Below are 13,344 nucleotides of genomic sequence, written 5' to 3' on the forward strand. Positions count from 1 at the left end.
TTCCCCACCCAGTGCTTTAAATCCCTTCATGTGAACATGTGCAGCTTTGCAACCTATGGTGTTACCCAGATGATGTGATGCTTACCTTTTGAAACATGAAAAACATCCTTTCAAAAAGGTTCTTCATCCACACATGACATAAAAGTACTAAGTGTAATTAGTGAAATAACAGTAAAATTCCATATATTTTCCAAAATTCCATAATTCCATATGAGATCTATGAATCTCACAAACTGTGGGCATATTTTTCTGAAGAGAGGTAGCCGTAGTTTTCAGCCAATTCTAAAAAGGGTCCATGAGGTGCCCCACTTCAAAAAAGTTTAAAACCCACTTTAAAGATGCATTCGTGGTAAAACCATTGAGAATCGAGTCCCAAAACACGCTAATAGTCAGTTCACATTCTAATGGTATTACTGAAGATGTAGTTGTGGAATTTTGTGACTTCTGTGATAACAAAAAGTTCTGCTATGAATAGAGCAGACATAAAAAGAACTCATCTCATGAAAGTCACACAGATATCATGGAGTCTGACTCAGACTATCAAGTCAGACCCAGACACATTCTCTTAGCCACCAGTACCTCTCTAACTATAGCTACTAATTACACTAGTACTTTGCAGCATTGTTTAAATGGTAAATGACTGAAAAGACCCTACATATCCATCAATACTGGTTTGGTTATATAAACGATGGTACTTCTGTGTAATGGAATACTATGTTACAATTAACAAAAAAGACACAGCTCTTAATGTACTGATAGGAGAAGGTTGCCAAAATGTAAACAGAACAGCAAATACAGTATGCCACCATTTGTGTAAGAAGAAAAGCAACGTATTAGCCCATCTGATTGTAAAAGCATAGAAGATTTCTGAAAAGATACACAAGAACTCTAAGGTGGCTGAGTCAGCACAGGGCACTGGGGGCTAGGGGACAGCTGAAGGAGAGAGACTCACTTTTCAAACTGTACCTTCTTTGACTTTTGAATTTTGTACCATATTTATCTGCTACTTAGCAAAAACATTTTTTATTTAACAAAATAAAAGCAAAAGAACAACTTAAATAAAAGGAAAAGTACTTGCTCTATCATAAGCATAGCAATGACAACAGATTTGAAGACTCTTCTGAGTCTCAATATGAAAGGAAAGTACCTGCCAAATGAGTATAGCCTGATGGGTATGAGTAGGGATAAAAGACTAGCTTAATATAATATGCTATTTGACTCCATCATAAGACTACCAAATGTCTGAAAGAGATTTAACAGAAAACACATAAAGGAAAACCAACTACATCTGTACCTAGAAGACTTGCTAACTTCCAATGGAATAAATATATACAAAAATAACATATCAGGAAAATGTAAATAATTCAGAAGAGTAGTAGTCTTATTTTTAGAAGCACTTTTTAAGTGGTTGTCTTAATATTATTGTTGCACGATACTCAGTGAATTAAATGTATGCAATTTACCTTCAGTCTAAGAGATTCCTAACTCTAGGAATTTGTAAAATTAATCTTCTGCCAAAGTTTTTGTCAGTCTAGATCAGTGGTTCCCCAAATGTGGTCTGAGGGACCCTGGGGTTCCCCAAAACCCTTTCAGGGAGCCTCAGTGGTTCTCAACAATTTTTTCTAGGACCTCTTTTTAAGGAACAACAAAATCGGTCAAACTTAATGTAGCTCACTACAAAGTTTCTCATATCCAGAAAAGCTTCCTGCATTCAGCTTACTGTAACTTCACTTGAGCAGTTTGACCACTATTCACCACAACTTTTTTTCTTTTTTTTTTTTTGACAGGGTCTTGCCCTGTCATCAGGCTGGAGTACAGTGACACGATCTTGGTTCACTGCAACTCCCGCCTCCTGGGTTCAAGCGATTCTCATGTCTCAGCCTCCTGAGTAGCTGGGAATACAGGCGTGCACCACCACACTTGGCTAATTTTTGTACGTTTAGCAGCGACACGGTTTCACTATGTTGGCCAAGCTGGTCTCGAACTCGTAAGCTCTAGTGATCTTTCCACCTCAGCCTCCCAAAGTGCTCGGATTACAGGCATGTGCCACTGCGCCTGACTACACCACAACTCTTAAATTGGCTTTTCTTATGAGATTGTTCTTCTACTCGCAAAAACCTATTCTCTCAGATTAAGATTTATTCTGAAAACTAAGTATCATTACGCACCTGTAAATAAGTTTCTTAAACTTCCTCTTTAAAATATTGCACTCACTAACGGCAGATCTAACTGCTTTGAAGCTTTCGTTTTGTCGCAAGCATCATTTGGTGAAATTTTGATGAGATTGTTTACCCCTGAATAAAGCAGTACTGTATCTCACTCAACAAAGAGTATATTCTCAATGTCTCTCCCTTGTACCTAGAGCAACATACACTGTAGCACATACACACATACACGTGTAAGTCTAGTTCAGCATACAGATGTAAATAATAAGCAATAGTTGTTGCCTTTTCAGAGACCCTGCAATAGAAAAAGCCCCGTGTCACCTTCAATTAGCAAAGGATAATGGAGGCTCTAATATCTGCTTGGAGGTCCAGAATTTAGGCTTACCATGCTGTACTTCCAAGAAATAAAAGTAAAAGCTGAAACAACTTACACTGAGCAACTCCTCTGTCACAGCAAAGATGGCTTATTGACTAGATGGCCGCCACCCCTCCAAGCAGAGAGGCTGTCTCTATGGAGAAGAATGCATTAATTTATCCATAAGCCTCCAGAAGCAAGTGGGTAGATCACAACTCTCCCATATTCTGCTTCAATTCATCTACACTTGCCTCTAGAGTGACTGGCATACACTTGAATGGTTTCAGGCTATCTATGCTTCTTTAATTAAAAGTCTTCTCCACTAAATTAGCATGTGTGTATCAATGTCTTTTGTACAGGGAGAAAAAAGAGAAAGTAAAAGCAAGAAAAGAAAAATCAAAGGCTATTCTAAATTAAGTTTTGCTTCAGATAGATTTGGCATTTGGCACTACTGCTCCCTAGAGTTGGTGCTTCAGGTAGAAAACAATGAGCAAGAATAGACAAGGTTCCTACTTCCCCCTTGAAAGCATCCTGCACTTTGGAGTTAATTGACTTCTAAAATCAAAGGAGTTGTGAAGAGCAACTAGGTAGCAAAAGAGGAACCTAGGTAGTTCCTTTTTTGTAAAAATAATTTTATATGTTATTAACACATGTATTCACAATAATCCACTTCCATTTTCTGCATTAGGGAATTACCAAAAATTTATTATCTGACTCAATACTATTAGAGTGAAATTGCAATATCTGAGGACTAGGTTCTGATGTTACTGAATATGGCAAAATATTAAAATACCAAAAATTACCACCAAACATCCCTTAGTAAGGCATCTGTTGGAAACCAACACATTTTTTTTTCTCATTAAGTTGGAGAAACAGCTGAATATTCAACAATGCAGTAAGCATTTGGGGTCAGGTTGTTCAAAAAATAATGTATGTCTTCAAATGCAAGAACTACTTTCAGCACAGAGAGACACCCACACTATGAGAGGCTGGTGGAAAGGGCAGGTATACATCTATAATTCCTGAAGAATAAACTCAAAATTATCCTAACCTTGCAAGTGATTGTCCTCCCTCTCTCCACCTCTCCCTTTCAATCTCTGGTTTTAAGTGGCAGATAATGCCAAGAACATATACAATAAATGAAAAGACTACACAAAACTGGAGTACCCTGGAGGGGCTTCACAAACGTTACTAATTATACACTGAAATCTACACAGAGTTCCAAGTAAATTATATTTCCTGCTTCCATAGAAAAGGAATATAATACAGGTAAGCCATCCAACAACTCAAGTAAAATTAAAGACAGATTTTTCCATTAAGTAAACATGTCTGTGTTTCTAAAATGTTTTGAAAACCCACAAATATAGCATACAAACACTGCTAATTAGAATTCAATAATAAACATCATCCTCTGTAGAAAGAATTTTCAAAAGTGAGGGAAAGGATGATGACAGAATAGAAACCAAACAAATACAAGCATCTGGATTTTAGTGGACCTGATCATACTAATATTAATAATTATAGAATGAACTGGTAAGGAAATTAGCAGCAGTAACTTCCAGCTTTCCCATATAAGTTGCTCCTTTCTAGCTTCTTTCTATGAGAAATGTAAAGAGAACTTTCAGCTTTAAAAATCTGACCATATTTAGTTCTGAAGGCTCCCAAAATATGCATATTATAATTAAAGTACACTTAAAATATAAGAGTATTTACCTTAGCACCAGAGAATCGTTCACATTTATGCATTGTTTATTGAGAGAATAAAATTATTCTCTCCAAAAAGTTGCCACAACTTTTTCTATTATTTGTTCTGAGAATGTAAACCTTAGAGTAAGAAAAAATAAAAAGAACGCTATGGTGCTTGAATTAAATATTTTATATGATTATATCACAATGACATCTTCTTTAGTCTAACATAATCAGTATTCTATATTTGTTGCTTGCACAAAACCATAATTACTCGCTGATTTGATCAAAATTACTAGCTGACTTGAGCAATTCAGTCAGCCAGTCAGCCTTCGGGGTAATTAGTCAAATCAACAGTCTATCAAAGTGACTAATATATCTCTGAATCATGGATTAAACTATCTACAACATCAAGGCAATTCTTAGATTTGTTCCAAAACCTCAGTTCATCTTGTTTAACTCCATAGGTTATTTTTCTCGTAATTTAATTTACTCTGTACACAGTTGAGAGTTTTTCCTCCCCTTCAAGGAAGAAAATGAAAGTGACAATAAAAACCTTTTAAGAACTTTTTTATTTCAAAAAAGTAAAATAAAAAAGTACAGAATTCAATGAAATCAGATACTCTTGTTTCGAAAAATAAGAGGAGGAGGAGAAGAGTTGTTTTTGTTATTGTGTAAGCGGGGGCACAGTCAAGGAGAAAGAGACAAAAATGGATTCTTACCAATCAAACCACTTCACAGTGCCTCAAATTCCATTAAAGGCCACAATTCTGTTGATTTGATGCCAGATGCCTCTAAATGTTCTTACTCAAGAAAAGTATGTTTTTTGAAAGAACAAGGAAAGCAATACATTTAAAGGCTAGAGAAAATGTTCTTCCATTTACTTGGGTCAGTGAAACATCCATCATACAGAGACACAAACACCTTACAGAATAAAAGATCAGAGGAGTTACACTAGTAGAAGATCAAAGAGCCAGTGCCTCTGGGGGAATCAAACAAGTAACTGCCTGAACAGAGCCCCCTATGATTTCTCAAGTAAATCTAGCTTATGTGATTGGAGGGGAGAACCACAAAGCAGAACATGCTGTCCCAAAAAAGTGATTAAAAAATAACTAATTCCGGTTTGACTCTCTCTCTCTGGAGAAAGAATCTTTTCAAAGTCATTAAGTGGAATAACTATATAATGGAAGTTTTAAAAACGCAAAAATGTTTGAATTATCTACACACACTAACTACAACAAGGCATATGAAATTATTGTATTCAGTCTAATAGCAAACCAGAAGAAATGAAAACATATTTAGTAAATGGTTGCAAAAGTGTAAAAAGAAACTGGATGCTTTTAACAGATGCCCTCAGATTTCATTCCACCTGCGTGGGCTAAAAGGGAGCACTCGTCCATCCCTGTCACATGTGCAAGTAAAAGAACAAGTTGTCATTAAAACTGAAGGGTGAAAAATTTCACAGTAGAAATAGAACATGTCCAGAAATTTTCAGCATCCCAAAACCTTTGGCTACCAACATCAAAAACACTACGCTGAACAAAGTGCCTACTAAGTACCTGCCTTAAACCTGCCTATTAATATCTTTCTCCTCTAAACCTTTTATTTTAACTACATCTCCCTATGGTGATGTAGTTTCTGCTTTGTGCTGTGATTATTTCAGAATCAGTCTGGTCTCCTTGAAGGTAGGGATCACATTTTTATGTTATTCATGTATTGATTTAGTAAGCATTTAATCCAAGAGCCCAAGATGTGCAGTGTGGGGATATGAATAAAATCTAGTCCCAGGCGTCAGGGATAAGCAGCTTACTATGGAGAGGTGTTTGCATCAGCAGGTAACAGTAACAGCCACCAGTGAGAAAAGCCACTGCTTATTGGGCACTTACTCTGTGCCAGGCACCACACTAAATTGTCTGTTCAATTCTTACAACCACCCACTGAGGTAGGGCGCCATCCCCATTTACAGATGAAGAAACTGAAGCCTAGAGAAAAGTGACTGGTCACATGGGTAGTAAGAAGCAAAGTCAGAGCACTGGGAGGACTGGATGGGAGCCAGGAGTCAATGGTCAGCTGTGATCAGAAGAGGGGCTTAGGAATGGCTTTACCAGGAAGGAACTCCTGCATAAATACCTTGTTTGCATAGGAATAGATCCGAGGGTGATACAAGGAAGCAATTCACTTAAGCAAATAACAAGAGTGCTGATAAAAACATGATGTGATTTCCTCCAATTCAGTCTCTAATGAAAGCTCTACACTTGTTTTTTGTTTGTTTGTTTGCTTGGCCATAAGGTCAACAGAACAGTGTCTTGAAACTTTCACCTATCACAAATCCAACTTTTAGAGATATTAAAAGATTGCAAATAGGCAAAACAATGACTTGAAGAAGGTGTAACAACTGGTTTACTAGTCATTGCTACCACCACAATGTATCACTCAGTCTAGAAACTTGGCATTTCAGCCACTACAGATATTCCATTTCCCTGGTTAAGTCAAGTCTAGCTACATAAATCGAGTCCAACTGGTTAGTAATTCTAATACATGTTAGAAATATAAACAAAACTGATTATCCTACCAGGAAAAAGAAAAAAAGCACTAAATATTAATCACTTAAAGTATCTCAATTAATTACTTTATTCTAAAGGAAAGGATACGTTAACTGTATTGAGAGATAAACTACCCAAAATGCGGACTAAAAAATGTTTGTTTCTTCCCTTTCCCATGGCAGATACTGATCAATAATACAAGGAATAGCCCATAAATTCAGCTGTATATATTCCGTGTTTTAATACAATTTAAATTAGCAAATTAAGATGTAATTATATGTGATTTTCTTGTAATTGTTTATGAAATACAAAACCATGTGATATTATATAAAATAAAAATAAAAATTCAAGTCATTCATCACATTGATCTTCATATTAAATCTCCCACTGTGGATCAGATTCTGCAATTTGACTCCTGGTTTTATAAAATTTCTGCTGATCATATTCATCTTCTCCATGTCACATAGTCCCAGATTTTTCCTCAAATAATTATAATACAAAGCACATTCCTGTATGTGCAATTTAAAGATCTGTGGCTTAGCCAGGTTTGGAATTTAACACTAGAACAAATCACACCATGAATCAAATAAATTGTGTAAGAAAGGTGGTTCTATTTTTACAGAGTTATGTACCAAACCTCCTTAACATAAACACACACACACCCGGGAGAAATGGATCTGTTAATGGATTACATCTTTTTGTTTTTGTTTTCGGTTTTTGTTTTTGTTTTTTTTAATTATACTTTAAGTTCTAGGGTACATGTGCACAACGTGCAGGTCTGTTACATATGTATACATGCACCGTGATGCTTTGCTGCACCCATTAACTCATCATTTACATTAGGTATTTCTCCTAATGCTATCCCTCCCCCACCCCTCCACCCCATGACAGGCCCCAGTGTGTGATGTTCACCACCCTGTGTCCAAATGTTCTCATTGTTCAATTCCCACCTATGAGTGAGAACATGCAGTGTTTGGTTTTCTGTCCTTGTGACAGTTTGCTCAGAATGATGGTTTCCAGCTTCATCTATGTCCCTGCAAAGGACATGAACTCATCCTTTTTTAATGGCTGCATAGTATTCCATGGTATATATGTGCCATATTTTCTTTTTTCTCACAGTGAGTGGCCAGGATATCAAGCTTCATTTATTGTAACTACAGGGTGGAAGTACATTCGTGACTTCAGATTTGGAACTGCAGTAGATACTTTTTTTTTAAATTAAGAGCTGATATATGGGATTTAGGCCAAGTTCATAGGTAAGTTATGATTTCAAAATATCTCATTTCATCATTGCTTTATTCTCCAATAGCCAAATGAAGAGAGAAACGTCATGGAAGAGGCAAAAAAAGGCTTTCAGCCCTCAAGCTCTACAGCTCAACAGGTCAGCAGAGTACTTCATGTGATAAATTTGGCTGAGATGGTTCACTTTTAAACATCATCTCCCACTTCCTAATTCTGATCATCCTTCTCTTGGGGGAAAACTTTAAATTCCTGAGTAAATTTCCTTGTCTTCATAAATATCTTCACTTGGGGTTTCAGGAACTTGATGGGAAACCTGCTTCTCCTATTCCAGTTATTGTGGCCTCCCACACAGCCAACAAAGAAGAAAAGGTAGGTCAGACATCATACTCAAACCTCCCTCTACCCCATCCTCCTCCCCATCAATATTTGGAGAATACATAGGCCTCTGTGGTTTAAGAGACAGAATCAAGTTTCAGAGCAGCGGCTTTGAAATGGGAAGATGTTTTTTTGACTATTAAGAAAATTTTAGTTCTCACTTTGGATCATGAACCCACAGATAACTTCCCTTTAACAGTACTGTAAAACTTAATTACCCTCTTTTGTTTGCAGAGTTTACTCGAACTAGAAGTAGATTTGGATAATTTGGAATTAGAAGATATTGACATAACAGATATCAATCTGGATGAAGATATTTGGATGATTGACTGTAATGCTTTCCATTTACCTGACTAAACAGATCATTATTATATATAGGTATTGATTGCTACCCTGACCACAGCGCTTTGGACTATGAGAAATTTCTTAGATTTTTATATGTAAATACTGTGGACCACTGGGAACATAATGCCCATATCATCTTAAGAAGAGTTTATGTGCAGCATTTAAATCACTGTGTTTTCCTTGTTAACTAAAACAGACATGGGCTTTGATTTTTTCCATACTATTAGACCGTATCTCCTAAAACCTTCTGAATTAATGGAAGATACTTCTGTTTCCTTTCTCAACAATGAAAATAGGCTTCTAGTTTTAGAAGGCTGAGCCGAAACTACACCTTGCCTAGGGATCAGCCCCACTCTCTTTTCTTTGCATAACTAAATCTGCATTTTCAAATGCTGTCAATCACATTTTTCTTAGAGCTGAACATCCATGCTGTAATTCTCTAAACTCTTTTTCTTGACCTCATTGCATCATTCCACAGGTCTTGCTCCAATTTTATCTAGCAGCTACCCATTTCTGGAGTCAGGATGTGAAACCTCTGTTCCTCTGACCTCATTAAGCTGGGGTCTGTCTAAATTACCATTTACCTTATTTGGTAACACACACACAAAAAAAACCATACTTTTTAACTGTACACTCATCTAACATGATTCAAGAAATTCATAACCAGGCACTCAAATACCCTTGTAGCCTAGAAAAGTGAATAGGGTAACAATTTTTGCTTTGTAGGGAGAACTACAAATTGATACCTTTTAATCCGGTCATTTTTTAACGTTTAGCTCAATATTAACAGAGAAATGTAGTCAGTATTTAGTAAAATAAATGTATTTTAAAAATATTTTTAGGAAGCTGCAGAATGGCGACTGAGTGCTTCTTGATAAGTTTGCAGTGTTAGTTCTACATAGGCTCCCTTCTGTGCTTCTGTTTTTGCAAAGACCTTGATTAAATTTATTCCCTCAGCAGCCTGATCCTTGTCCTCTCGAGCCGACTGGCCGTCTGGATGGAGTATGTGATACAGCTGGACCAAGCTGGTTGCGTCATCGATTAAATCTCTCTGAATCTGGTCAATCAGCAAACCATCAATCTTTTTATTATTTACAAAATACCACACCATTCCACCAAAGTATCTTGTTGAACGTAAAAGGTCATATTTTCCGTGTTTATCTATATCTTCCATAGGTCTCGTGATGAACCTTGATATACTCAGCGGAATCTGGCTCAAACTGGGCAAAGCAGAGATTGAGGACATCAGCATGCCTGTCCTGGCTATACATAGTCCTAAGATTTTCCTCCTTGAAAATTATTGGTGTCAAAACTTTACGACCTTCTTTTGGGAAATAAACTTGCATCATCCGGTCCCGTTCTTCCCAAGAGGCTTTGCGTAGTGTGCCACTTGGTTCTCTAATGACAATAAAACGCTCCCGGTGTGGTATGCTATATGATATATCAGTAAACATATATTTGGTTGTTTCTGTTCCTTCCAAAATCGTATCTTCAGCTAACACATCATTTATTGGTACTCGCTCTTCCAGAACCGGTGGCATTTTTAATCGTACTTTAGCTGCCTCAACTGCCTGTCTTGTAGCCTCTTCCAATTGTGCCTGAGTTATTAGCTTATAGGTTGGTGGCTTCAGTTCTTGTACAGCTGGTTTAAAAGTCTTCTGCAAGTTCAAGCCTGTCATTTTCATGAGTATGCTTTGAACTTCTTCATCCATAAATGTAGGTTTCTTGGTATCTGGGCTACCAGATTCTGCGGCCTCGGAGCTGACCAGCAGCGTGGCAGCCCCACCTCGAAAGAGCAAGGTAGCGGTTGGAGCAGGCCACCATGCCAGGGCTGGATTCGAGCCCAGAAACAGACCCTTTCCACACCTGCAGAACCCCTCAGGAGGCTCCACAGCGACACAGTGGTTCTGAGGGGCGCCATGATTATCAGTGTCACATTTTCTTAATCCAGTCTATCATTGATGGACATTTGGATTGGTTCCAAGTCTTTGCTCTTGCGAATAGTGCCACAATAAACATACGGGTGCATGTGTCTTTATAGTAGCATGATTTATAATCCTTTGGGTACATAGCCAGTAATGGGATGGCTGGGTCAAATGGTATTTCTAGTTCTAGATACTTGAGGAATTGCCACACTGTCTTTCACAATGGTTGAACCAGTTTACACTCCCACCAACGGTGTAAAAGCATTCCTATTACTCCACATCCTCTCCAGCATCTGTTGTTTCCTGACTTTTTAATGATTGCCATTCTAACTAGTGTGAGATGGTATCTCATTGTGGTTTTGATTTCCATTTCTGATGACCAGTGATGATGAGTACTTTTTATGTGTCTGTTGGCTACATAAATGTCTTCTTTTGAAAAGTATCTGTTCATATCCTTTGCCCACTTTTTGATGGGGTTGTTTGATTTTTTCTTGCAAATTTGTTTAAGTTCTTTGTAGATTCTGGATATTAGCCCTTTGTCAGATGAGTAGATTGCAAAAATTTTCTTCCATTCTGTAGGTTGCCTGTTCACTCTGATGGTAGTTTCTTTTGCTGTGCAGAAGCTCTTTAGTTTAATTAGACCCCATTTGTCTATTTTGGCTTTTGTTGCCATTGCTTTTGGCGTTTTAGCCATGAAGTCCTTGCCCGTGCCTATGTCCTAAATGGTATTGCCTAGGTTTTCTTCTAGGGTTTTTATGGTTTTAGGTCTAACATTTCAGTCTTTAATCCATCTTGAATTAATTTTTGTATAAGGCATAACGAAGGGATCCAGTTTCAACTTTCTACATATGGCTAGCCAGTTTTCCCAACACCATTTATTAAATAGGGAATCCTTTCCCATTTCTTGTTTTTGTCAGCTTTGTCAAAGATCAGATGGTTGTAGATGTGTGGTGTTATTTCTGAGGCCTCTGTTCTGTTCCACTGGTCTATATCTCTGTTTTGGTACCAGTCCCATGCTGTTTTGATTACTATAGCCTTGTAGTATAGTTTGAAGTCACGTAGCATGATGCCTCCAGCTTTGTTCTTTTTGCTTAGGATTGTCTTGGCAATGCAGGCTCTTTTTTGGTTCCATATGAACTTTAAAGTAGTTTTTTCCTATTCTGTGAAGAAAGTCATTGGTATCTTGATGGGGATGGCATTGAATCTTAGTTATACTTGCACAATTACCTATCTACCTTAACACTATGTTCATCACACAGAGATTATCTGATGACCTTTTGTCCACTTCCCCTACCCTTTTACTAAATTTCAAGCATTAATAGCACTGTAATGGATGCTCTCAGGTCCCCCTAAACCCCTCCAGGACCAAAAAATTTATTCTCCCAGCTGCTAAGAGTGCTGTTGGCTGTCAGCCCTCTCCAGAAGTTTCCCTCTGCCAAAGAGGGCTGCTTTGCCCATGATTTGCCCATGATTAAGGGCAGTTCATATCCATGACTAAAGGAGGATGTTGCCCCCAACCCCAACTCAGGACAATCCTGAGGGGGTCAACCCAGTTTCAGAGTTTCCTGTAGGGTCAGCCTAGGCCTTAGAAAGGACTTGATGGCAGTCCATCATCATCCTCTGCACAGTCCTGCTTCTCTCCCCCACAGGTGCTGATTCAGAGAATGTACCCTAACAAACTCCTGCAGGTAAATCTCCACCTCAGAGTCTCTGCATCCCAGGATGTCAAGCAACTAGAACCATCAGTATCCATCAACTAAGAAACTACATATCTAAGGTTATTAAAGACACTTAGAGAGAGGGAAAATATTAGCTTTTTAAATTCAGAAATCTTGTAAATGGTACAAGCCTTCAAAAACCAGTAAAGAATATTACTTTGCTAGACAAACTAATGAAAACACACCAAAGCTATTTCAGTAAGTTCAATCAATATTTTCTAATATTCCACCTTTAATAGTTCTAAATGACACCAAACCAATCTTAAGAATGAACACAAAAACTAGCTTTTACTCTACGTACTTACATTACCATTTTAAAACTATTTACCCTTCATGTGAGGCTACTAGAAAATTTGGCTAATTTAAAAATACACACATAGGTTTTCAGGGGGAGGTGGGGATGGCTAATGGGTACAAAAAATAGAAAGAATGAATAAGACCTACTCTTCGATAGCATAGCAGGGTGATTACAGTCAATAATAACTTAATTATGCATTTTAAAATCAGAGTACAATTGGATTGTTTGTAACATGAAGGATGAATGCTTGAGGGATGGATACCCCATTATCTATTATGTGATTATTTTATATTGCATGCCTGTATCAAAACAGCTCATGTGTCCCATAAATGCATACACCTACTATGTACCCACAAAAATTAAAAATAAAAAACTTAAAAATATAAACAGGCAAACAAATAAATACCAACAACCTGGAGAACAAGAAAAATAATCCTGTCACTCACTTGTTCTTTCAAAAACAAATCCTATTTAAAGATTTTTCAAGTCTAAATCTTCTGATTACAAAAGTAGACAGTAAGGGAGAAAAGAGAAGGAAGGAGAGATTTTCCCCTTTACTTTAACACATACTCATCTCTCTTTCAAAGACTACAGGCTAGTCTTTTTTAAGCTACATTAAAAAAAGAACATGTGTCCCATACTACATTTTTTTTTAAGGAAACTTGCCAGAAAGGGATCCCGATCCAGACCCC

At 37.4% G+C, this 13,344-nt stretch overlaps 2 protein-coding genes and 1 pseudogene across 3 annotated transcripts in view; 1 reads left to right on the top strand and 2 right to left on the bottom strand.

Moving 5' to 3' along the window:
- FAM160A1 (family with sequence similarity 160, member A1) overlaps window positions 1-13,344 on the bottom strand; it is a 279,944-nt gene that overhangs the window by 108,336 nt on the left and 158,264 nt on the right. The gene's annotated exons all lie outside the window — the stretch shown is intronic.
- On the top strand, window positions 8,064-9,556 carry LOC105534508 (coatomer subunit beta'-like). The gene is made up of 3 exons (XM_011973233.1): window positions 8,064-8,130; window positions 8,289-8,360; window positions 8,601-9,556. The coding sequence occupies exons 1-3, from the start codon at window positions 8,080-8,082 to the stop codon at window positions 8,721-8,723; spliced, it is 246 nt and encodes an 81-aa protein (XP_011828623.1). The 5' UTR covers window positions 8,064-8,079; the 3' UTR covers window positions 8,724-9,556.
- Window positions 9,019-10,632, bottom strand: LOC105534507 (annotated as a pseudogene). The gene has a single exon (XR_001005293.1). The product of XR_001005293.1 is annotated as a 28S ribosomal protein S22, mitochondrial pseudogene (transcript).

The sequence above is a fragment of the Mandrillus leucophaeus genome, unplaced genomic scaffold, assembly GCF_000951045.1.
Source record: "Mandrillus leucophaeus isolate KB7577 unplaced genomic scaffold, Mleu.le_1.0 Scaffold136, whole genome shotgun sequence".
Taxonomy (NCBI): Eukaryota; Metazoa; Chordata; class Mammalia; order Primates; family Cercopithecidae; genus Mandrillus; species Mandrillus leucophaeus.